At 35.7% G+C, this 27,018-nt stretch overlaps 2 protein-coding genes across 5 annotated transcripts in view; both read left to right on the forward strand.

Annotated features, from left to right (window-relative positions):
- otogl (otogelin like) overlaps positions 1-11,122 on the forward strand; it is a 102,569-nt gene extending 91,447 nt beyond the window's left edge. The window contains exons 52-54 of the mRNA XM_062982742.1: positions 827-872; positions 7,143-7,222; positions 9,039-11,122. Coding sequence (XP_062838812.1) covers positions 827-872; positions 7,143-7,222; positions 9,039-9,239 — 327 coding nt within the window. The 3' untranslated portion in view covers positions 9,240-11,122. The remainder of the gene's footprint in view (positions 1-826; positions 873-7,142; positions 7,223-9,038) is intronic.
- A 2,413-nt stretch (positions 11,123-13,535) lies between these two features.
- Positions 13,536-27,018, forward strand: part of ptprq (protein tyrosine phosphatase receptor type Q) — a 116,425-nt gene continuing 102,942 nt past the window's right edge. For all 4 annotated transcript variants that reach the window (XM_062982668.1, XM_062982669.1, XM_062982670.1 and 1 more), the window contains exons 1-13: positions 13,536-14,149; positions 14,844-14,973; positions 15,586-15,723; positions 16,387-16,522; positions 16,914-17,168; positions 18,403-18,620; positions 20,416-20,602; positions 20,719-21,003; positions 22,791-23,075; positions 24,021-24,290; positions 24,695-24,955; positions 25,925-26,055; positions 26,752-26,881. In XM_062982668.1, the coding sequence (XP_062838738.1) occupies positions 14,926-14,973; positions 15,586-15,723; positions 16,387-16,522; positions 16,914-17,168; positions 18,403-18,620; positions 20,416-20,602; positions 20,719-21,003; positions 22,791-23,075; positions 24,021-24,290; positions 24,695-24,955; positions 25,925-26,055; positions 26,752-26,881 (2,344 nt within the window). In that variant the 5' untranslated portion in view covers positions 13,536-14,149; positions 14,844-14,925. The remainder of the gene's footprint in view (positions 14,150-14,843; positions 14,974-15,585; positions 15,724-16,386; positions 16,523-16,913; positions 17,169-18,402; positions 18,621-20,415; positions 20,603-20,718; positions 21,004-22,790; positions 23,076-24,020; positions 24,291-24,694; positions 24,956-25,924; positions 26,056-26,751; positions 26,882-27,018) is intronic.

Here is a 27,018-nt window from a genome sequence, read left to right on the forward strand (position 1 = left end):
CTTTTCGGCTTGGAAACGGAGATGAGCACCAACCCCCAGAGTTGGACTTAATGCCAGGGGAAAACCTTTACCTTTATCTAGATAAAATTCCTGCAATTTATTTAGAATTTATTCTGGACTTATTAAAAACCCAGAACCAAAGATTTATATGATTAATTCTGCAAGTGCCTTTTACAAGTGCTTGGTCTTAGACTATGATTTCTGGATGGCCTGCATTTAATATTGAATGTAATGCTTTTAAATGTTTAATATTTATTAATTTTAATTAAATCTATTTTAAGCTTAGGTTTTATATGTGTTTAAGAATAGGTCACTTTAAACACACACCAAAAGTCAGAATTAAAAAAAAATTAGACGAACTAGATATTCACAGTATATTAGTTCAATCAAAAAGGTCAACATGGGATAGAGAGAGGAGGTTCACGTTGTTACCATCACACTGTTGGTGCAACATTTCCAGTTAATATGGCATTTGAGAAGGTTCAAAAACAGTTTGTTTTGTGCATATTGATTGTCTGCATACAGCATGACATGCAATTTGCAATTATTAGTGAACTATAACACCTAAGGCTAATTTTGTAGCTTATATTAGAGCACCAAGATTTCCACTGATGATTTATGACAAGAAATCAGTGCCTTTATATGTTACAGTTGTTGTGAGACTCAATTTTCTTATAATGTGAACTATTAATATAGCTAACTTAAGTAAATGGATGCACTAGCTTCTAATTTAGCTGTCCTCTTTCTTTAGATCTATTATATAAATATATCAAAATGTTTCTTTGGACACAGTCTTTTTTGAAATATTCTCTTTACATTTTTCTAGAATGGAGGCACAATACAGACATTTAATGATGGCTGCTGCAAGACCTGTAAGTGAAGAAAGCTGCATTCAGTGCTAGTTGTTTGCTAGTCTTGCTCTTGATTTTGGATAGCTCCGTGTTCTTAACTATTCTAATATGGACATTTGGAAAAAAAAGCATGCTGCCCCCAAATCATGTCAAATATATTTTTTTTAACAAATGTCATTGATAAACCTTGCTTCATTTGGCTGCTCACATGATGATTTTGGATTGTTTCAACCTTTCCTTCTGGAGTATAACTGATCTCTCCAAATATAGTATATGTCCAATTTAAATCTAGGTTAAATATAACCCCCCCCCCCCCAAATTATATACATATTATTACCAAAAATGAGATACACACATCCGTTCAAAAGAAAAGTTTAAACCAAGACATGTGATGTGTGTTATGTACTGGAAGAAATTATTATATGATTGTCATAACTTTTTCTATCACATGGTAGAGTACTTTAGTTATTAAAAGTGAGCCAGCACTGTATGCTAGGACTAACAGTAAACCCTAGTATAAGGTGCTAACTTAATTGCGTGCATATAGACTCAATATGAATACATTTTCCCCTTTCCAGTTTAGTCCAGATATGAAAAGAGATTTCAGTGAGTAATAACTTTCTATGGGACAATGTTGGATTTTAAGAACTGCATTTTAAGAATTTTGTTAGTGTAAATGCATGAGTACATACTCATTTACACATGATTAAAAGGCATATTATAGTTTCAAGAACTGTTCAGTAAAGTACTCCAAACTTATGTATGTCATACATTACAATTCTTAGTGTAGAGAAGGATATTAAACATTTGAATTTTTTAGAAGTCCCAAAAATCTGGACATTTTATCTGAGAATCAATCAACTGGCGGAATCTAGAAAGCACAAAAATATGATGTATCAAATATATATGAAAGGAAAGAGCAAAGGAAAAAGAAAAAAGAAAGGAAAGGAAAAAAGAAATGGAAAAGACTGGCCATTCCTAACATTTTTTTGGGGAGGTGGGAGGAGTCTTTCTCAAAGGAAGTTTGTTGATACTTTTTATTCAAGTTCATTCCGCACTGCAGGTTAGCAAATCAAATCAAACTGTATTCAATTCCACACAGCATATATTCGATAGTGTCCTAGCAGACTTCTGTCTTTATATTTTTCACATCCTGTCGGGAACTACCAACATGTTATTTCTTATTAATTCAGAATGCCCCTTGTGTGGATTATTTCCTTTCTAAGTCCTCTTTCCAGAAAACAAACGTACATATGTGTTCTATATGCTGCGTTCCAGTCTATTCCAGAGAATTTATAAATGTTATGTCCTCTAAATCTATGTTAATAAGCAACACATATTTTGATCTTGCCTGTTGATGTACCTGTACAAAAACGTTCATTGATGAGGGCAAGTCCCTTCCAGTTCAATAGGCAATAGCATCAGTTATTCAGATCCTACTGCACAACGTATATAATTATAGACTGTGTGTTAACATTAAAGAGACATGTGGTAGAACATGGAATTGTGGATTGTTCCTTGTTAATAGAAGGGCTGACACTCAGCAAAGGCTCTCTAGGGGCGTTTCCACACATGGTTAAAACCCAGATGGGTTAAAATAACCCGCTTCAGTGAGTACTCTGGTCCATTTCACCCAACCCAAACTCTGGATTTTCCCTTAAGGGTAAATAAAGTCTATCCTGAGTGAAATCGGGATAGCATGAAGTCACCCAGAAGCCCCCCATTTGGGCCCCAAAATTTACCAAGAGGCCAAAAGTGCGAGATGGCTATGTGTACTGACCCCTGGAATGTGACCCCAGAAGTCAGTCTCCACATGCACAATACCTCATTAGACCTGGATCTTTCAGGAAGGCTCAGATCTAATAAGTATTTAATTAATACACAACAAACCAAGGAAACCTTGCTTTATTTTGCATTAATTTGCTTTTATCAGAGGTATTGTTTCGATGCCTCCGGTAAAACTGAGACAGATCCCGCATTTTGGGGCAGTCTGGATAGGCTCTGGGTTTGGGGGCAGAGGACCTTTTATCCATTCTGCCTTCTCTAGAGCTTTCATTAATGTTTTTAGTGCCCAGAGAAAGAAACCTTTGTGGAGGATTTAGTGTGCTTCAAAGGAAAAGAATACAATAAAAATTGACTTTCTTCTTTTTTCCAGTAGGACTGTCTTCTGAGTGGATTTCCACTCAAAGAAAGATATATATCTGCTGTCTATGACAGTCTATGTCACTGTCTATGTCTTTAATACAGATTGAGCATCCCTTAACTGGAATTCTGAAATCTGAAAGACTTCTAAATCCATAATGGTCCAAATGGATGTCTAAGATGGTGATATCTTTGATTTCCAATGGTTCAGTGTACACAAACTTTGTTTCATGCCCCACATTATTAGAAGTGTTGTATAACATTATCTTCAGGTTATGTGTGCAAGGTGTATATGAAAGATTGATTAATTTTGAATTCAGACTTGGGTCCTATCCTCAAGACATCTCATTATAACGATTTACAAATTCAGGTACTCCAAAATATGGTGAGAGAGAGAAACCCAAACATCCAAATTAGGGAAAAAGAGAGACTCAATCTGTATCATAATTGAAGCTTGGGGATAATTTTAACTGTAAAAAAATTAGCATGAATCGGACTGCTAAACATTTAAGAAAAATATTGAAGAAAATTATTTCCTTAAGTGTATAGGCCAGGTTTAATCTCTGTTATATAGTACATACGTCATCTATTTAGTTATATGATCCACAAATCTAAAAACTTCAGTGTTAACTGCATTGTTTACAGTGCTGTGTAGTATTAGGAAAGTGTTATACTTCAGAACTATTTGCTTGAGATGGCTTCTAAGAAAAAATGTGTAACAGAAATGCTTTAAAAATGCTAATAGTATTTTTTAAAAAGAAAAGCATGTGCATTTATTGTAAAGCAGATGGAAAGTTATCTACAAAAATAGCTTGCAACTCTTTGGGTTTTAATGGGGACCAATAATCTTTAATTTTTAAAGGAAAATGATTCAATGCATGCTTGAGTTGAGTTCATACATTTAATTCTTACCTTGCCAGAATCATAACATTCTCTAGATTTTTTTTATAAACACTGCAGTTCTGATATCTTCACAAGTATTAAAGTATAGGTTCATCAATAATTTAGAAAAATAGGAAGACGTGTTACCTTTTGCAAAAAGAAAAAATGCAGTTGGCAGTGTAAGAATTAATGCCATATTGTTTATGTAAAAATGTTTTTATATTACAAGAAACTTATGTTCCCAATAATTCTGCCAGGTTCTGGAAGGGGTGTATTACCATTTGCCATTAGCCCTGTAGTCTCTACTGGTAGTATTAATTGTGAACCAGGTATTATTATTTTTAATAATGTATTTTCTTTCCTTTGAATGAACTTTATGATGTTATTACTTTTTATAGAAATGTCCATATTTAATCATGTCACTTAGAAGAGGCTATGAAAGGAAATGATAGTCTTCAAGTTACTCTCTGCCACATCAGAAACAGTTGGCTGAACTAGAATTAATTAATTGAAAGGCCTGGGATGGGCATCGTGTGACCTACAGATGCTGTTGGATGGTGGTTCCTATTATCTTTCACTGGTGGTTTTCAAGGGCTTATGAGTGTTGCCATCCAGCATCTGAATGGTCACAAGTTGCCCATCCCATATGTGTGTGTATTTTCTTCCTTCCCACTTCAATGAGACAATTTATAGTACAGTTGCCCACATTTGCTGGCTTATGGTGGTTTATTCATGGATTTGATTAATTTCCAAGAAGTTGACCACAGAATCATGTGGAAAAAAACAGAGATTTCTAGAAAGAACACACCTGTAGGAATGTCTAAGTCCTCCAGTGTAATTGTATGGTCAGCTTCCAGTAGAAGTTGACAATAGAATTGCGCAGAGATATCTGGAAATTCCCAGAGAAGTGTTATTCTGGGTAAAACCAAGTTTTGGTTCACAGTTTTTCACCTTCACTGGCATTCTGTGCCCCTTACCCTAGCAAATATTTATTACAGAAGGCAATGAGTAAATTTTTTGAGGAAGACAGGCTACTTTAACTGGTTAGTATTATGATATGGTGGGGGCAAGATACAATAGTGGAATGGATACAAATAGTCATGTGATATGGATCTTTCAGCATCCATTAGCTTCGGTGTGTACTAGCTTCAACTGGGTGTTCCATAATATAATAAACATCTGAAAAGGAGGAGTGTGGAAACTCTATTCTTTCCGTCATACTCTACACACAGAGAGTTAATCTTTGAATAGGAGAGCCTGCTCTGTCTATGGAGATTCTTCCCACAACTGCAGGAAAGTTGGTTTTACTATCCAGAACCATATGGACAGTCATCATCCTTAGAGGAGGCTCTCCCCTTCACATGAGGAGAGTGGAAGGGGCAGGCTCTAATTTTTGATCTCCACATGTTTGTTTTCTGTTATTACAGGGCATCTGAAAAATGTTAATGTGATTGCTGTATATGACCATTTATATATGTATGATTCACCTTTATATAAAAAGCTTTATATAAGATCAACTGGAAGTTCATTAATAACTATCCTTGACACTGCATTTGATGGAAGCACCATGGACATGGACTAGGCCAGTGGTTCTCCACCTGTGGGTCCTCAGGTGTTTTGGCCTACAATTCCCAGAAATCCCAACCAGTTTACCAGCTGTTAGGATTTCTGAAAGTTGAGGGCCAAAACATCTAGGGACACACAGGCTGAGAACCAGTGGACTGGGCAAATAGTAATTTTCCTAAATACCGATTTTAGAAACATGTATTAGAAAGAGAACCAGTGGAGCAGAACTTCTGTTTAATTGATTTGGACCAAGACTTTCCTTTCAGATTTAATCATAGACAACTGAAAGGCTTTTATATTCTGAACACATCCACACTAATCTTAAGACAGACACTTTTTCAATTTGTTACGATTGTTGATGACTTAAAAGAACAGTCATCTGATTTAAGTAATGCAAATGTCTAAATTTCTGCAAAGGTGTTCTCTGTAGATAAACATTTTTCCTTTCTTGATTCTTTAGGTAAAAAGGTTATTATGTGGATAAAATTCATTAAGTACTTACCCTTGGTTGGGTTGAGGCTTTATAAAAGTATAAGATGAAAAGATCACTTGTGAGAGCCATCACAAAGTTATAGTTTACACCAATATTCATTTAGATTATTTCAGGGGAAAATTTGTTTCCACTGAGGTTTTATCACCAATCCTTGTTTTCACAACAAGTCACATTTTTCAAAGGTGAAAAAAACCTTATGAGCAGGGGCACAGACAGCAAACAAACAAACACCATAGGGGTTTTAATCCTTCCCTATATAATTAAGGGCCCTCAAATAATATGCAATATGTATCAGAAAATGTTTTGTGTTCCTCTGTCTAATTATTGTCTTAGGGGCTCCAGTCCAAATATAACTCCCCAAATGCAGATTGTTCCTGCAGGCAGAGAACAGAAGAAAGCTTGGATTCCATGTTCTGCCCATTATTTGTTAACTGAGGCTAGTGTACATAAATATCTGTGTGGTCTGTCTGCTGTAAAAGAAATGGGACATATCATGTGCATTCAGAAGAATACTGTACAGGCCCTTTTCACACTTTGTGTGATTCAGTTGCTCAACAAATCTGCCAGTCTTTACTTGGACAGAAGAATATTTCAGATTGCTTTAAGTATGCATATGTAAAAGAGTAGGCTCCTTTGCTCCATTGCATATAAAACTTATACATTGAACCCTTGAAAGCTAAATGTACATGTCATATTTGTTGCATTCAGTGGGAAATAGTATTTTAGTCTGTTCTCCTACTTGATTGTTATAATGGGAATTCAGATTTTATCAGCTTGAGCTTCAAATCTCCAAACCTCTAGTGAATACTGGGCACTTGTTGATGCTCAAGTATATATATTCACACAGAGAACATGAATAATGACAGGAATGTTACTAAATCACAAATTAATGAATGAACTGACATAACTATAAACTAAGGCCATAATCCACAGGCCCACAAGGAAGATTAACAGCTGCAGTATGATGTCTTGAGTTTACCACATTTGAAAATGGTCATATAATAGGACGAACTCTCCAGGCTGAACTCTCCAGGCTGAACTACTTCAGATTTTGGTATCTAAGTACAGAGAACAAGTGGGCAAATAGGAAAGATGGGATACCTGGACGTTTGCCTAAAATCACACACCTATAAATGTTATTTTCAATATTTTCACCTTATGTCTGAATTAATAAATGAGTGAATAGAGGTTATTTTATATTTCACCAGGCAAAAGAGATGATAGAATTTGCCAAAAGGTGACAGTCAGAACAACTATACGGAAACATGACTGCATAAGTCGGAGTCCTGTAAGTATGAGCAGCTAATTTTGTTTTGTACTTTCTAATTGTGAGCATTGTAATGTTCACAGCATTAAAAGATATCCATAATCAATGTGCTAAATAAACACAAAAAGGAGAAAGGAGGGGAGAGGGGGAGGAAATGTAGAAAAAAAAGACTATATGTTTTTATTTCAGCTTGAGCTTTCATATATAGATATAAACTCAGTCGTACAGTGGGAATGGGATGGAGTGTAATAAGACTGAGAAAGATGCAGATCATATTAAAGATATGAATACAATTCAATTCAACTGTTTCTCATTCTAGTCTTCCTTTGCAATTTCTTTGTTCAAGGACCACAACTTTTAAATCCCATGCTGTATGTCCAGGGATATTGAAATATTCTGCAACTGGTTTTTGTATATTGCCACTTTCTGATTTGTGTCCATTCATCCTCTTGTGTAGAGATTGACCTGTCTGACCAGTGTAGCATGTGGAGGGCTATTACTGGCACATAGTAGAATTGCATGTATTATGTTTGAGGAAAAAGAAATGCATGTACCTCTGATGTTATGGGTAATGTTTTAGCCTCTGTAATATTGCTTCCAGAGGAGATGTGTTGGCAGAGTTGGCCTCTGGGTTTGTGGTAGGGTCCTTTCCCTTTATTTCCCTTTTATCCATGTTATGCATCTTTTTGCTCATATTACATTGCATCCCAAGGCTAGGATATCACTCAATCCTGCATCTGAAGAAATCAGTTTATATCAATGAAAGCTCAAGATATAATTTTTTTAAAATTCTTAAATGTGCAGTTACACCCCCACCCTAATTCTACATTTGTATATTGGAAAAAATAGCACAGTTACTTCTTTGAAAGCTAAATAAACACATGCCTCTAAATAGGACCTGCTTCTTTCCTGACACCTGGAAGATGTCTTATCTTGCAAATATTCTCCCACTCATAAATTAATTACTTCTACGAAACATGACAGAAATGCTGAATCCTTCTGTTTAAAATAACACCTTCCTCCAGATGAGCTGTATACTATGTAATTGCTTACAGCAGACAAATAACTTCGATATTATTATATTCCTTCCTTACTCTAAATGAAGGGTGATGGAAAACAAATATGCATGTAACATGATTTTAAAACACTCTGACCTATGACTTCTCACCATACATATGCTTTTCGAAAACTTAGACACTTAAATCCTTTTAAGGGATTTTAATTTGTGAGATTGAGATGGTAATCAGAATAGAACATTTTTTGCATGTGTGGGTGTGTTTAAAGTTTTCGATTCTCATGGAAATGTGAAAAATATGATGAAAATGGAAAGGAGTGAAGAAACTATTAATGAATTTCTCTTGCATGCATTCTCCTGACAATTAAACTACATATCTTGCCAGAAATATCCTTAATGGCAGTATCATGATCCATTGCCTCACAATCTATTGTCTCTAGAAGTTTCACTCTATGGGTCAGGTCTGCAAGCATTTGCTTTGTTTTGTTTTGCTCTTAGGGCTTAGATAAAAGGAACCTATTGTAAACATAAAATAGGCATCAGTGGTAGCTCAGGCAACCAGCTAAACCTTAGCTGTATACTTGACGGAGAGCTGGGGAGGGTGGGGTTGTCTTCCCATTTTCCCACATCTTAGATCTTACAATATAGACAGTCATGGATTACCCTCTATGAGAAACTGCCCTCTGGAGCTCATAGAGAAGGCCTATGGGGATAGTAGATTTCTAAATGGTTTCTTATACATATACATACTTAAATATATACTTTGTAAATGGATAAAACCTTAAGTGATTAATGACTTTCTTTCCTTCCTTTCCCTAACAGATCGATGTATCTTCTTGCGATGGAAAATGTCCCTCTGCCACAATTTTTAATGTCAACATTGATAGCCATTTAAGATTCTGCAAATGCTGTCGTGAAAACGGAGTGCAGAATCTAACTGTGCCACTCTACTGCTCAGGAAATGGCACTGAAATTATGTATATGATCCAGGAGCCTACAGACTGTTCATGTCAGTGGAGCTGAGAATTATAAGGATAATGCAGACAAATGCATTCAAATGGAAATATATGTTTATTATTATATTCACATTTTATAAACAGTTTATTAATATATACATATTAAGAAATGTATTAGCATATTATATTAAAAATAGTACATGTTGTCATATATACAAGTTAATTCCTCTTTCAGTAATCTATTTATGACAAATTTGTGAATTAACTTGCTACAGAGTTGTTTAATCTCAAAACCCATCTGCAGCTTCTTAGAACTTGCATGTGCATCATTCATTTGTGCTCAAAGTAAAACACACTGTGCAATGTAATGTTTTGTGTTTTCTTACTGATTATTTTTACAATCTGTGACACATCAATATTAATTGTTTTTATGGTGTGTGTTTCAGGACACTTTACATTTTTGTATTCTTTATGTATATTTAGAAACTTCTAAATAACTCCGTATAACATTATTCTCCATTACAAGATTTATTTTAACAGAGAGGAAATTGGCATTTTATATGATAGCCTTCAATAAAAAAGGTGATGTAAACTACAATCAGTCCCCAAGTTACAAACAAGATAGAGCTTTAAATAGCAAAGGGAAGCATTAACACCCCGTGGTGTTTGTTTTGCTGTCTGTACACCTGTTCAGAAGATTTCACCTCACTTTCTGTTTCTGTAATAATTGAGTTTTGAAAAAAAAAATGGCTTGTGGAAACAAGGATTGGCGAGAAAGCTTCCTTTGAGCCACCTTTTCCTCATGATAACTCTTTCAGGAGTGAATTTCCCTCCTTACTTCTTGTTGTGTCACCCCATTCTTAACTATAAGTTATTTGTAAGTCTGATGTTTGTAACTCATGGATTGCCTGTACTGTGGCTGCAACCACATATCTACCACATAGCTACAATGCTCTAGCAAGTCTTTAACTTCTCACCCAACCCCTGAAAACCACCTCAAAAACTAATCAGCCATTCAGAGAGATAGTGGTTTATTCTGCTGGTGGGTCGAGCACAGTGGGATGATGTAAACACTTCCCTCCCACCTACTTCTGCTCCTTGCACTTTTGTTTAAAGGCAGGAAGAGGGCTAGTCACACCATCCTGTAGTGCTTATCTTGTGAGCAAAACAGTCCTTCTTCACTTCAGCTGGATTATTGGCTTTTAAAGTGGGTTTCAGTCATTTGTGGTTGTGGCAATAGTGCCATGACTGAAAACTAGAACACGATGAAAGTTGCAGTATCCTAAATCTAACTTATGACACCATAACTGATTAACAATATCTCAAACTGTGAATATATATAGATATTTTTAAAGAAGAGGAAAATGCACCTTTACTTTGGGGAGAGGGTTGTTTTTAATAACTTAAATAATTTTATTATATTCTTGTCACTATTTTGATGATAATATGAGAGAACTTTTGTTACAAAGATATGCAATTCTATAGTAAACATATTCTAGCATAATGCATATTATATTGAATAATACTCAGACTAGCAATAATATCTGGAGGAACAATGCAATGTATTGTAATTGACAAAATTAAATTCCTCTGTTTCATAAGTAAAATCTGAATCGTCTGCTGTAAGATAAGTTTTTAAAGACTGTTTGTGAACAAACAGTTCTCATATAAAAGATTATTTTAGCCAGTGAAAGAGCTATACTTTGTCACAGAATAAGTGTCTGAAATAATACTGGCTTTGAGGTTCGAAACCTCCTGTGCCAGATCATGTGACGATATGGACTGTACAAAACCATATACTGTATAGTATTCTCAGACAAAAATATAATTATCTAAATCTGTTTTGTGAACCATGGAACATTATTGAGTTAGTAACATGCTTGCTATTTCTTAGCACAATATTTTTGCCACATATATCACTATAATAAAATATATTTAAAATTTCTCATAGATTTTTGGCATACTAAGACTGGGATTCTTACTGGGCACATGCTGGGGGTGGGAAATGGTTTTTCAAGAACTTTAGCATATTTCAGAATGATTTAATTATTTTTTTAGGGTATCTTTATAATTTTGAATTTGTCAGGAAATTATTTTGTTCCTCTTTCCCCATCATATGGGAGGGACAGGACAAGGCCCGAATTGCTGCATTGCCCTTTCCCCCATCAGATGGAGGAAATGTACGAAAAATGTGCGTAGCTCTGTTGGAGCTACCCAAACCTTCTCATCGTGGAGCAACCCAAAAAACACCTTCCCATCATGGAGCTACCTGAAAAACATTTATCTTCCCATCGTGACCAAGGAAGTGTCTTGTGATGCTTCCTTGCCACTTCGGGGATCCATGGGGCAGGGCCTGCTGACTCGAGCATCATGTGATGGCTCTGGATGGGCCCTATCCCCAAAGTGTTGCAAGGAGCCAATTTGCCTCTGTGTGATAAGGTCCCTAGTGATGAACTGATCATGCCATGAACACAACAACAGTGGTGAAGTGTTCCAATCTGCATTGATGAAGAGAATATACACTCTGATTCTTCAAGATGTTCAATGTAATGGCAAACCTCCTTACTATTCTGCTGTTCCCCTGAAAGAATGTGATTTAAAGAAAAATGTGTGTCGAAAGAAAGAAAAGTTGACTTGACTTCTTATGGCTTCTTATTCCAAATTGCCCTCCAAACTGCTTTGCATATATTCGGCTATAGGTAAAGGTAAAGATTTTTCCCTGACATTAAGTCCAGTCGTGTCCGACTCTGGGGGTTGGTGCTCATCTTCATTTCTAAGCCAAAGAGCTGGTGTTATCCGTAGACACCCCAAGGTCATTTGGCCGACATGACTGCGTGGAGCGCCATTACCTTCCCGCAGGAGCGGTACCTACCTACCTATTGATCTACTCATATTTGCATGTTTTCGAACTGTTAGGTTGGCAGAAGCTGGGGCTAACAGCAGGGCTCACTCCGTTCCCCGGATTTGAACCTGCGATCTTTTGGTCAGCAAGTTCAGCAGCTCAGCGTTTTAACATGTTGCACCACCAGGGGGCCTTGTATTTGGCTATATTTAGAGAGAATGCTACTGAAAAGCCTTTTAGAGCTGTCACTTTCCATTCAAAAGGGAAGCTCCCAATGCCATCTTTTCATGACTAGTGGATATCAGGTTGCAATTCACACACTTGTGTGTAATGTGTAATTTTGCCTATGTTTTAACTTTGTGGAAATAGCTATGAAACAGCAAAACAAAACTTCCTTTAGGGAGTATCTAATTAGAAGAAAATGTGCTATGTCAATACAAAACTTGGTTGGCTTGTTTTTGAATGAGCACTTCTACTGATTATATATGACTGGACTGTTTTTACAGTTTACACGCAGAAGCTGACAGTTGCAAACTTCTGTTGGCTTCATTCCAGGACTAAATAGCTAGTAAATGGGCATCCTAGGCAGATTTTAAGGCCCACTACCAGTTGAGTGTTGGAGAACGAAAAGCCCGGGGCAAAGGAAACATCGCTAAAACAATGTTCACACTTTATTTAAACACAAAATAATATGCTTATAAAATGCAGGAAATTGGTGTGTGATGAAATAGATCTAGTAGCATTAACATCAAGAACAATAAATTTTGTAGAGTAGCTTCACTTATATTTATCACACAACCAATTGTCCTGTAGCAATCACATTATTTCAGCAATTAGAAACATCATGATATGTAGAAAATAACCTTCGTACCATCTCTCTAATAGTGCACATTCCCACAGTCTTCCACACCTCTTTACTTGACTCCACCTTACATAGTTCATGTACCCTGTTTCATTTTTTTCTTTTTATGCCAAAATGGTGCAATTTCAACACTTCCCACAAATTGAGGGTGCTGCCATAATTGGCAGTGCAAGTGCACTATTATAACAAAACAAAAATGAAAAATAAAACTTGAAAAACAGAGGGAAGTAATGTGATTTCATCCCGCTTGAGGATAGGGAGAGGGGAGAAGAGGAGAACCATGCCCACTGACAGCACGACTGCTAGAATACTGGAATGGCAGCAGAATGAAACAATCATACCAAAAATAATAGTTGAGCAGCAGTGATACTGGAGCCATTGATGGGTTTTTCCATCAATGAAAAGATGTAATCCAACTGTGATATAACAATGACGTTGTGTGGTGAGAAATGATCAAACATGAACATGTCCCAGTGTGAACATACAACAAACCTATCAGATGCTGAAGTCCTAAGTCCCCTAGAAATTACTTCTGAGTGCACATGTTCAATCTAAATCTGCTCTCAAGGCAGATAATCCTTACTACAAATGCAGATCAAGTATTATATCATGTGGCACAAACCCAAAATTTGGCTTTATTATGTAAAAATTAATTACAGCCATTATTGTGCTTAAAACTTGATTATCTTGAAAAGTCCCAGAAGGAAAAGGGGGATTTTAACATTTGTTTCCAAAGCATTCCAATATTTTTATCATTATGTTGTTTTTTTTCCAAAATTTTGAATCCCAGCTCTTTTTTAAACCCAATACTACAATCAAAATTTTAAAGAGTGGCAGTAGACTATTTCAAAGAATAGTATATGGCAAAGGTTTGTATGGTGAATGGCAATGTTTAAAGATATTTTATTTGCAAATATATTTGCCTCTCAAACAGGATTACTCAGGATTTGGGAAAGTCTAGGATTCTGGGTTTGGACTGCAAGGGCATCAGAGGAATGGAAACGAATAACTGCAGTATGCTATAGAAGTTGAGGAGGGGAAAGTTTCAATTTCCAACTTGTAAAAAGTCCCCATTTGGCTGAAGCTTTCTTTCAACTTCCTTTCCTCTTGCCAGTTAACTCCTTTCATTTCTATGGAAACACCCCCCTCCCTAAGCAGCCCACATAAGGAAAAGGCAACAAGAATGAATTTCCAGCAGGGCTCTTAAGGAAAGAGATGTGGAAGCAGGTCTCCAGTAAGATCCGAGCTGAACAGGACTAGTTTGGCTTTACAGGTGGGTTTTGCACATGTCTGGGTGACTCAGCTCCTGCCTGCATCTCTTCAAGGTGATCTGGAGAAAGCAACTGCCCTTGAGGTTCATTTCTTGAGCTCACTTTGGATTTTTCTTTTCTTTTCTTTTCTTTTTTTTGGTCAGGAAAGAAACATTTGAAAGAAAATCAGGAGCTTTCTCAGCTCAGAGTTTCCCCAGAACTAAAGTAAAGCAAAGCAACAGTGCAGCATCGCACGTGTATCTCACAGCTTTGCTTTTGAAATTTTGCTCCCTGAAATAAAAGAAAGGCATATGTTGGATGGAGCAGCTCAAGGAGCAAATGTAGGATAAGTCTCCTTCCCATTAGGTATCTGAGACTTTTTCCTAATGTTATAAATGGCCATTTGCTCCCAAGTGAAAAACTTATATGCTCCACTTCGGGACACTGTGTCAGGAGTCTTTCTTCTTTTGTTCCTATCACTAGTTGATCCAATCCCAGTTGAGAACAATAGCGTTATATCTCCTATTCAGCATCAGGAGTAATTAAATCCTCAACTTCATCTGCTTTGGTGTTTGCAGATGCTTCTGCATCACTGGCGTAACATTTGTGTGTGCCTATGTTTCTTAACTCATTATGTGTTTAAAATGCAATGCAATATCAATAAAACAAAAGAAGGTATACTTGGATTCATTGTTCCTATCTTGTTTTCTCCCACAGACAGTGTTCAATCACAGTCTGAATGAAAGTACTTGGGATCCTGACTTGTACCCAAAACTGGAAGCCAAAGTAGTTACATTCTATGGACAAACTAATTTGGCTATTGATCATAATACAACATATATTTCAGGTAAGAAATAGAATCCTGTTAATGTAATTAAGAATAGAATTTTCATAGTCAAATCAAATGTGTTTTATCTTTAATGGAATGACAAACTCTCCAAAGTACAGAAAAAGAACATTAGAAATTTTCTGTAAGGACTCAGCTTACAATATCGATAATATATTAGAAACTTGTAAATCTTTTCTGTAATACAACTACCTTCTCTGAGAAAACTTTTGTATACAACACTAGTGTATACATGAAAAACAATGTATTGCATCAAAAATGCTAATTATACTTTGAATATGAAATACTATAATGTAAACTTCATTATTTGGTAACTTGGCATTTAAGATGTAATTGATCTGTAATGCCCTGGAATGAGTCATTTTCATGGTATCCTAAAGATATTCAGAGTACGTATGCAACTTTGCAAGCTATGTAACCCAAGAATAGGGATTTTTACTGATATGCAGATGTTTGGAAGTTCATTCCATTTTAATCATTACATTCTTTTGGAATATAACACCTAATGGATCTAAGTATATAGAGATTAATATTTTGGTTAAATTTTCATTGTTGAGAAATATATATAAATTTGCTATTCTTGCTGACACATACTGTCCCTTTATATTGCAGCTGTCCAGCAGTCTGATATGTGATCACCGAAAGAAGGCTTTTAGAGCAGTTTTGCTAGAATGGCCAGAATTTCCAAAAGGAAAGCATCCAGACATTTATGCTGTAACATACCATGTCACAGATGATTTCATTCAGAAAGTATGCTAAATAATTCATAATTACATATTTGCACTGGTTTTACTCAGCTTGAGCTCAAGCTGTTGAAAATGTTGGTTAAAGATAATGTTGGGGATTTGGATGTCCAAAGAAAATTTAGAAGAAAAAAATCCTTTGCATCCCAGCTTTGCATGTGGGAGTGATAACTTGAAAAGATAAATGGATGGATAGATAGGATTTAATCTTTGAAATGAAAATGTATAATGTTTTTGACTTATGGTACCCCTAAATTAAACCTGGAACTTAATCTCAGCAGATACCAAGGCCCCCACTGTACATTTCTGTTTCAGAGCTCCATTAGTATAGCCTCAGTCACTGTATTATGTGGATATGCCTGGCCCTTTTCCATGTAGTTGTCACTTTGAGCGTTATTTTATTAATTTAATAACATTTAATGAATTTCTGGCTCTGATGTGATATAAAATGTAATTATGCTTCATGGTACATATAGTCACAATCTTACTGAAAGAACTACCAGTAATTTATGATACAATCTTCTTGTGCATGTTTTTATTCAGATGTAAATTCCTTTCTCAAATAGGATTTGCTTCCTTGTACTTACAAGGAAGTGTTTAGGATTGCTACCTTAGATACAGTGCAACGTATAGACTTAAAATAAAATTGAAAATCCTTCTGTAATCATAGAATATGGAAAGTATTTCTACCACTCAAGTAAAAGCACAGAATGTTACGATTCTGCTTGAAGAAGAGAAAACCTATGGTGTGATGGTACAGTCAATGAAGAATGGCAAGATTCTGCATACAAAATCATTCAAGACACGTGAGTAAGCCAATGTTTAGTTTACTTTTGAAATCCTCATCTATTAAATTTGTAGAAAAAAATGAAAAGGGATATGAGATAATTATTTTATAATAGCCAACCTGATATTGGAACTTAACATCACGCCCACATTGTTCATTCAATAGCTGTTTTATGGTCTTTCATACAATATGTATCAATGAATTATTTTCACGACAGTGTTTATGCAAGCACAGTCATACATGCTTCTGTGTCACTAGAATTACTTCAGTATCTTTATAGTAGATTGTTTTAATATGTTCTGTGTATCTCGCTTCCCCATTGCACACATGAAACTTATTCAGTATATTTTCCTCTTAGTTTGTTGAAATAGTCTAATAACTAATTCCACTTTCTTATATGTCTGTAATAGGTGGTATTGCTGGTGACATTATAAAAACACATGCAACAAGCACTAGTGTGTTGTTTAACTGGAATATAACAGCTAGGGATTTTTCTGTGGAAATTTCACATAATAACTCGGCTCGAATATGTGAACATGACAACATCTTCTATGAATGGACTGACCTGACTCCTGGAACACTTTACACTTTCATTCTTGTATTTAGACAACTTCACTTGGAATTTTTTAACGTGTCTCAGACACTGGTTGTTCAGATTGAAACAGGTGTGTATGACATTGTTTCCACTGTTGTTTTTCTTACTATATAACATTTTAAGATGTTCTTCACAAAACAGAACAAATGAAGCACTTGAATCCCATGCAAGTTGGTATGGTAAAGAAGGAATAGAAGGAAGAATGGTAAAATAGCTAAAAATAAAAACGAATTCAGTTTCATTTTACTGTCCAGCTATAAGCTTGTGCTAAGCACTGTTACCAAGGAATAAATCCCACTGAGATGACATGGATTACAAGTCCTATTGTATTCCTTGTGATATAAGACGATATAATTTAATCGGCTTGTGGCCTACACAATTTAAAATTTATCACCAGTTGTAACTAAGCAGAATGGAAGAAACTATGAAGAAAAATATTCACTTCTTCTAAGAAAACCCCATGAAATTAATACATTGACAGGCAACTTGAAGATGCATGCATATGCACACACGCACATGCACAGAAAATGTCCTGCCCCTTCTATATCCCATATTGTACAAGAGCCAGAGAAGGGATGTTGCAGGTAAATGTGGATGAGAGCAAATAAGTAGATTTTGCTTCTGTGAACACCCTCAGATTGGCTAATCTTCGGGTCTAATACGACATTTCAAGTCAGATCTTGAATAATCATTGTCTAGAAGCAATAATATTAATTGATATTTTCAATCCCCATTATCGTTTACTAATGTAATATAAAGAAGCTTATTAATATAGATCAGAGAGTTAAACCTCTGAACTGCTGAACATGCTGACTTGCTGGCGGTTTGAATTCGGGGAGCAGGGTGAGCTCATGCTCTTAACCCCAGCTTCTGCCCAAAACATTTTGAAAACATGCAAATGTGAGTAGATCAATACGTATCACTCCAGTGGGAAGATAACGGCGCTCCATGCAGTCATGTCGGCCACATGACCTTGGAGGTATCTACGGACAACACCGACTCTTCGGCTTAGAAATGGAGATGAACACCCACCCTTAGAGTCAGACATGACTGGACTTAATATCAGGGGGAAACCTTGACCTTTACCCTACTAATATAGATCATGCTTTAAATCTGTAAGCTTCTATGTGAATACAGTATTAATTATTGCACTGAATCTAAAGTGGAATTTAAAGATTGTTCTACTTGAATTCGTTTTAATGAAATGGAAAGCATGCCTGATTTACTCATGACATATATGATTGCAAAATAATTACTTTGCTTCTTTACATGTAGTATTTTAAAGTACATATGTCTTTCTTTAGGTGTGTGTTCTGATGGCTGGACAGCTTTCAAACAGAACTGCTATAAAATAAGTAATGAAAGCAGTTCTTGGAAAATGGCACAACAAAACTGTAGATTATCTTCAAGTGGAGCTCATCTTGTTGATATAAGGAGTAAAGAAGAACATGCCTTTCTGGTTTCTTATCTGCAGTCATTCAGTCACATCATCATGTTGTGGACAGATCTGAACGACATTAAGGTCAGTCAGTTATATTTTAGTTTGTATTTTATGAGAGTGATTGTGTTGTTGTAGCAATTCATACTTACTTGTGCCATTGATTTTGTATATCATCTATTTGTATAATAGAATGATAAATTCCTACCATATTAGATTATATAAGCACAACACCCAGTTTGTCAGGCTATCTCACACCCAAGTACCAAAAAAGGCCTCACGCTGCATAACAACCAAATTTGAATATGTTTAAATTGTATGGCTGTAGACATAACTGCAGTATCAATCCTATCTGGAGCAATATTGCAGTCATTGTTGCATGTGCAGGGCAAGCAATATGGTTGCAGAATGAGCTATGCCCAAGGTTCATGTAATTATATGACAAGGACAATGAAAATTTGCAAATCCTCCACAGCCTTTTCTGGCATTCCTGGAGGGTTTCATCTGAATGTCTTATTTTTGTCCTCTCTAACAGATATATGAGGCTGGAAAGTACCTTAACGAAACCTTTCTATAGCCTCATATGACATCACCTTTTCCTCTGAAAGGGTAGACTTTCATTCTGCCTGCTTTCTAAAAGGGACATTAAAACAAACCAACAAACAAAAAAGGGAACTTCTCAGAACTACAGACTTATAAACTAAATGATGTTGTCTCTTTAAAAAAAGAAAAAATGTTTTGCAGGAATTTTACATATGCATGTTGTCATTGTAAAACCATACAGTCAACTACAAAAACTGCCATTCTATTTCCTGAAGCAAAGGCTCATGGCATGTTAAATAATAACTATTTTTATCATAGAGTAAGATTTTGTAGCATATAACTCATTTCATCAGATGCTCAAAAGTATTGTTTCAGTTGGTAAATTACTCTATAGCTAGTTGGGTGAGTGGGACAGTGTAACCACAGAAGACTTAAATGTTAAAAATGCAGTGATATAGTACAGCCCACATATTCATGTGATTATATCTGTGGTTTCAGTACATCCTTTCTAGATATTTTCTAGATTCTCCAGCATGACTTTATGGTATTCTTGGGCCAGAATAGCTTTTGCTAATATATCCATCTTTGTGTATCCATATGAAGTCTGGGATTGTATCCCCCATAGGTATGGTGGTTGTACTGCAATTACTTTAATAATGATGACTGAAAACAATAGTTGCAACAGATATATCCTTATGGATCATGGATCTGATGAAGTGGGAAAGTAGAGAATACATAATATTTATTGCATAAAATTATCCATAGAATGTCATAAGAATCTTGAAGAAAATACTGTATTTATATTGTACAGTATATAAAAAATGGGTACTGTACCATTAGTGGAAGCCACTAGGAAGTGCTAGAGAGAGAAGGATAGTCCATTTTATGGGGGTGGATGGGTTGAAGGTGGAAAACAATTTCCCCCTGTTTTCCTGTTATTCCACCCACTGATGTCCTCGATGTGGAAAAAACCCTTGTTTATGATATGGGAAGGGGGGGGGGGTAAGCAGCAAAAATGCAGGGAATGGTTTTCCTCCTTCAACTCCCTCATGTAAAATGGACTAGCTTTCTCTCTCTAGTATCACCTAGTGGCCTCCACCTGGTTAATGGAACAGAACCAAAAATGTATTGTACAATCTTACATCTTAGTAAAATCGTATGTTATGATTGGACAGATTTTTTTTTCCAATAACAGATATGATAAAACAATTATTTGCATCACAAGAAAAAGCAGAACGATTGCTAAAATGTATCTAAGCCTGCTGTTGGAAAGCAATTAATAAATATTGCAATATAATATAACAAATGAATTAAATTGATTTTGATTTTTTTTCAGGAAGAAGGGCAATTTTCTTGGACAGATGGTTCTCTGTATCTTGGGAAATTTGAACTCCATTCTTTGGCAATGGTACCAGAAAATGAGACAAATTGCTATGTTTTCCAAAGAGATCCAGCCAGTCCAGAGTATTTTTTCGTGGGTTTCTTCTGCTATATTCCATTGCCATATATTTGCAAATATGAGTGTAATTATTTTATCAACTTTTAACATTTTACTAAATAACTTTTTTTAAACAAGAAAATAAAATTAGCTGTGTAGATATTGCATTTGAATTTAAAGAATTTACATTGTCCTTTTCAGTACCGTCTGTTCCTGAAAACTTCACATTTAAGGTGCAAGATATTGGCACAAATGAAGCAGCCCTTTTCTGGAGTAATTTGAATGGTTGGCTTCGTTCAGATTTTCGGATCAATCTTAAATACTATTTTGCACATTCAGACCAATATTTTGAAACTTTTTTGCTGAATGCAACATCCACAAAAATTCTGGATTTGTGCCCAGGTCATTTTTATAATTTCTTATTGTCAGCAAGGAACTTTGAAGGAGCTCAAATTACTCTACATCCTGTCATCATGTCAGAAACAAGTAAGTTGTATTGCTATACTAATAAAACTCAATGTACATGTTAAACATATGTATTCTTTGTTAATGTTAATGTCTTTAAAAACTGTCAGCACATGGTGCCCATGATGACCTGGCACCCACATAGCTCTATAGATTTCTGGAGAGGTTATGGGGATATGGATGATAAGATGAGGGCCCAGCAGGGTCAATGTGGTCTCAGATCAGCTAGACCAACTCGACTCTGACCCATAGTTCTTGCAAGATTAGGATGATGCATATGGCAACTTCCAGGACCAGCCCAGAGCATTTCTGCTCCAGATTGGCACCAGAGTAACTGACCAGTGGAGACATGGACTGAGATAGTCATTTGTCACTCTTGCTGTAAAAGATGGTTTATGCCTAGGTAAAGTTGCTATTGGGAATCACCCCAGGCCTCTGGTCAATAGGGATGTCATTCCTGTTACGGCCCTACCATCAAACCATTCAAGATGATAGTGGGCAAGCTTATGAGGGGTAGTTGTACTAGTACTTATCCTGGGTCTCTAGGCATTAAGATGAACCTCAGCTTGAATATCCTTTAAATGCACGAGAAAATGCATGCATGAATGAAATTGTAATAATGACTTGGTATATTTGGTCCATTTGTATGAGACATACAGGTCTGAATTTTGCATTATATAGGTAATATCTGTCAAGCGGAGGAATAGAGTCACATAGGTATTGAAATACATGTGTGTGATGTATGGCAGATTTTTCAAATCCTAAAGTACTATCTAAAATGTAATATGCTCCATTTGCCACTACTTGTGTCATTCAGGCAGCATTTCTATATACAGTACATTTACTTAAAGTTAAATTCCAGGTAAATGTGTTTTTGGTTTAACTAGAATAAGCTAGATTTGCACTGTTAAATTTTACAGTTAATACTAATGGGTATTGTTATCAAATAGAAACTATTTATTTGAACCCCAGGCCAACAATAAAAAATTGAAAAAACCCTATCTTAAAGTAACAGAGATTTTAAATAGCCTTCTAAAGAATTATAATGTTTATAAGGATGTGATAAACCTTTAGTAATTTGATAGACAGAAATAAGTAATATGTAGCTTCAACTTAGAAAAGAAATCAAATAGCATATGATTAATAGCATATAGTAAGTGGCAGGAGAAGAATGAATGTCTCAAAATTTACTGTAGGCAGCTTGCTTGAATATTCTCTTGCCTACACAACCTAACAACAACAACAACAACAACAACAACAACAACAACACTTTATTTATATTCTGCCCCATCTCCCCAAGGGAACTTGGGGCGGATCACAGTACACATACACGGCAAATATTCAATGCCATTTGGAGACAGGACAGAATAGAATAAGACAAACAGAAGGAGGTATGTAGTCTTGAAGTCCAGTGTTTTTGGTGCCTTGGAGGTTGATGCTGCGCTCAGATTCAGTCACAGGGGGTGCTGTTGCTTCATTTTCTATGTTTTGGCACCAGATTAACTGACCAGTGGAGATAAGGACTGAGATAGTCATTCCTCATTCTTATGTTTTGTGGAGAATATAAAAAAATATAGAAATTGAAAAAAAACTATTTGCACAAGCTGAAGTTTTGATATTGTTGGAAGTGGCAATCTCATATAAATATTAAAATAACCCTTTAACAATAGAAATGCATCCTAAGAACTCCACCACAACCATTCATAAAACAGGTTGCAAACTGTGTCTTCTTTTCACCTTTTGCTTATTGCCTTTCCCCCAGTATATTTCTGCCTCAGAATTATATTTTGCCGTCTTTTAATCATTAGGACCATTACATTTACTCAACGTAAAGGCAACACAGGTGACATCCTCAGAAATAGTTTTGCAATGGGATATTCCAGCAAGCTCATGTGATGCATCTTTTCATCACTATCTGGTTAGTGTCTTTGATAATAAAGCAGCAAAATGGGAAACATTTACTTTTGGAAAAACTAACACTACTGCTGTAATTAGAAATGTCAAGTCATACCATCAGTATCAGTTACATCTTCAAAGTGTGTCTGAACAAGGAACTCAAAGCTGCTATGAAGACCCTATGGTAGTAATAACAGGTATGAAATTCCAGTTTTGTAAACTATGTACACTATTAACTGTTTCTGCATTTAGGAGATACACATACACACACGAGGGGAAGATTCAAACTCAGAAGGAAAGATACTAATGTGTGGAAGATGAAACATTAGCTGCTGGTGATTGCAATTCAGCATGCAGTTAAGCAAGTTTGAATCACCACACTTAATTCAGTGACTAATTTTTTAATGTGTACTGATTAAAATTTGAATTACTCGAAATATGTCAAAGGCATTACAAAATATACATTTCTATGTATATAACCTTTCTCTATATTTAGCAGCCAATAGGGAATATGATCATTTTAAACAATTCTCACATATATGTGTGTGTGTATGAATCAGTGCATAAACATTTCAACAGTGTTATTCAAATTAGAGATAAAAATTCAAAAGCCACAAAAAGTAAATAATGTTGACTGTCTAATATACAGCCTGGTTCAAGAACTTGGAATGTATGTATATGCCTTCAAGTTGACTGCCAACTTGTGGTGACCCCATGAATTTCATAGTGTTTTCTTAAGCAAGAAATAGTCAAGTGGTTTTGCCAGTTGGCAATGCTTTGCTTCTATGGGGTCTAGTGCCTTTAGGGCAGTGGTTCTCAACCTGTGGGTCGCCAGGTGTTTTGGCCTACAACTCCCAGAAATCCCAGCCAGTTTACCAGCTGTTAGGACTTCTGGGAGCTGAAGGCCAAAGCATCTAGGACCCACAGATTGAGAACCACTGCTTTAGGGTATTTAGAACTTAACAACACATTTAGAATATAATTGCACATGTAATACTTTATATTTTAGTGTTTGTAATTCAGTGTCTTAACCTTCAACTGCACAGGAATAAATTAAATACATGGAACAATATATAATTTAGTTAAAGAATAATAAATAAATAAATGCACATACTGTTGTATGTTTGTTTTTATTTGCTTAGGTGTCAGCCCACCCACCAATGTATTCATTCATCCAGAAGACATAGGAGAAACCCATGTAATTGTCTCCTGGAAACTGCCACAAGAGGGCGAGGAATCCTATATTCAAGCAAATGCTGCAATGTTCAAGGATAAAAGCATGTCAGTTTTAGTGTCTAACACAGAGAAATTTAAAATTGAAAACCTTATACCTGGAATGACTTATGAAATAGGAGTGGCTACTGTGACCAATGGAAATAAGAGTGATCTGAATACCATTCAGTGCACACTTAGTAAGATTGATTTAAAATATTTATAAATGTATTTTAAATATATATATATATTCAGAGTTAACCAAGTGGTTTCATTTCATGGTCAATTAATAGTTGCCCTCATCATCTATAGAAGCCAGTGGTATGTTTAACATTAATTTCAATATGCACACAATTACACGTTGTGATATTTTTGTGTGTGTACTAAATAATGTTTGAGGAAACGTAAGATATTCACCATTTTCCTAATTTTGGTGGTGGTAGTTCTGTACCCCTAATCTATATGAATGTGAAGGGCTGACTATATGCATTTTATATCATCCTGCATTACAATATTTGATCCATGTTTAATATTTTCCTGTTTAGTTGTTTGTAAATTGTATGTTTGTTTTTGTTTTTGCTTTTTTTGTTTGTTACTTTTCTAGAACCAAAACCAGTACAAATTGTCATCCCATATGAAATTCACAATAATTCTGTGGTACTGTTTGTTCAAATGCCTACTGTTGGAATAGCTGATGGTATACATGTTTTAAGTAAAGGAGGCCCTAATACGTCACTGACTTTATCAACTGATAGAAAAATAACTGTGGAAAACTTAATCCCGGGCACAGAATATGACTTCTTTGTTTCCACAACTAGTGGTTATATGTTAAGTTCTGCATACCATTTGCCAGCTGTCAGAACATGTAAGTTATATGACTGTATTCCTGTAATTCAATATGAAATTGTTTTTTATTCAAGTTGCCCAGTACATATATTTTGGGTGCTATAACAAGATACCTGACAACTATTTGTATGTGCCATTTCTAATTAAATTGTGTTAATAGTTGCTGACGCACATTGCTATTGTTGATTAACTCACAGCTGTCTATTAATATCTATATGCTATCTTATGGACATAGTTTTGTTAAACATCTTCTTTTGTCTTGCTAGACTTAAATGTGCAGATTGGTGCATCTACAGATTATACTCGTATGTACCATATATACTCATGTATACGTTGACCTAGTGTATAAGTCAAAGATACATTTTGGGACCAAAATTGTGGATTTTGACATGATGAATCTAGAGTTATTGCATGGAGAGGTGAATGTGCCAGCTTGCCACGTTTGACTGCCTCCACCATTTTTTCCAGCCAGATATTAAAAAGGCTAGAAGTGGTGCCATGGTGGAAAGAGCAGATGGGCTGATGAACCTTTAGGTTCTCCCAAGATGAACAAAGCTCTTGGTTTTCACCACTCTACTCATTAAAAGGGATAGTTCCTTTTTGATAAGGGTTAATTTTGAGTTGATATTTTGACTAAAATGTCTAGACTTATTCATGAATATATAGGGTAAACATAATGCTCCCTCCCCCATTAAGAATTTGGTTATCTGCTTAATAGAGAATTCTGTTGGTAGGTACCCATGTGTTCTTTCTATTGTTCCAAACATTTCTATGGCGACCTGTATTTCTAAGGTTTTTGCAAAAACCAGTTTTGAAAATATAACTCATAAACTGGAGTAGTATAGCAGAAACATTTTGGTGAAAGATCTGTGTTAGTGCATTTGGCAATGGCAGGGATCCAAAGGGTTTGAACATTCATCAATTTTAGCTTTTCCTCATGACATGAAAAATATGCATGTGTGATGTGGATTTTTAACATACCTTGCAGGTCTTGCAGCACCACTAAATGTACGTGAAGGCAGAGTTACAGATCTTTCAGTACAGATTATTTGGGATCAGGCAGCTGGAAACTTTCAACAGTATGAAGTCATGTGCATAAACTGTGCAGGTACTTTCATGGTACGTTTAAAAACAATAGTGATGCATGAGCAAGTTATTGCTGTCAAGTGAATTATAGCATTTTAAAAAGAGACATGAATCTATGCAAGCATTTCACTGATGGGTTTCTGGTTTATATTCCACTTGATGATATATGAGTGCATACAGACACACATTTCTTTTACCCTTGATCTAGTTTTTGTGTTGTTGGTCAACTACAAGCCACAAAGTAGCAAAGAAAAGTATTTGCAAATAGTTAAATTCTGCTGATCAACCTAGCCAAGTTCTGCAGTGTAGTGCTACTCATTGTTGTGGTGCATGGACCATGGATGACCTGTGAGTGATTGGCTGCCAGTCCTTACTGAGTTTCAAGGAAAGAAACAATTGTAGACAATGCCACCAATATGGTACTTTTTCCACACACATTGGGGCCACGTGGATGGTCAACCACATAAGTGGGTAAGAAGTACTGTAGTGTGTATTGGGAAACTGAAGAACACTTTCAAGATATAGGCATGTGTTGTATGTCATTGAATGCATAATCCAACCCTACAAAACCAGGTTATTGGTATGCATAGAAAGAAATCACAGTATATATTGACAAGAATTGTTTGTACATTGAGCACATGTGTGTGCATAAGCATGCAGATATACACACAACCAAAAAATCATAAGGAAAAATCATAAGGATGACACCTCTTTCTGTTTTTTATTCAGGTTCAAAAGGTCAGAAAAGAAATGGCAGAATTTTCCAGTTTGATCCCAGGATTACTGTATAATTTTACAATCAAAACAGAGAAAGAAGGATATAAGGACAGTGTTCCTGTGAGCATACAAATAGAGACAGGTAAAGAGATGACAAATTATATATACATCACACACAATTTCTTCAGACTTCACAAAATTGCACACAGAAGTTACTTCTCTCTTTCACCTATTAATATCCTTTTCCAGAACATGGTAGTCCCAGTATTGGGGGACTAC

This window comes from Anolis carolinensis, chromosome 5 (genome assembly GCF_035594765.1).
Source record: "Anolis carolinensis isolate JA03-04 chromosome 5, rAnoCar3.1.pri, whole genome shotgun sequence".
Taxonomy (NCBI): domain Eukaryota; kingdom Metazoa; phylum Chordata; class Lepidosauria; order Squamata; family Dactyloidae; genus Anolis; species Anolis carolinensis.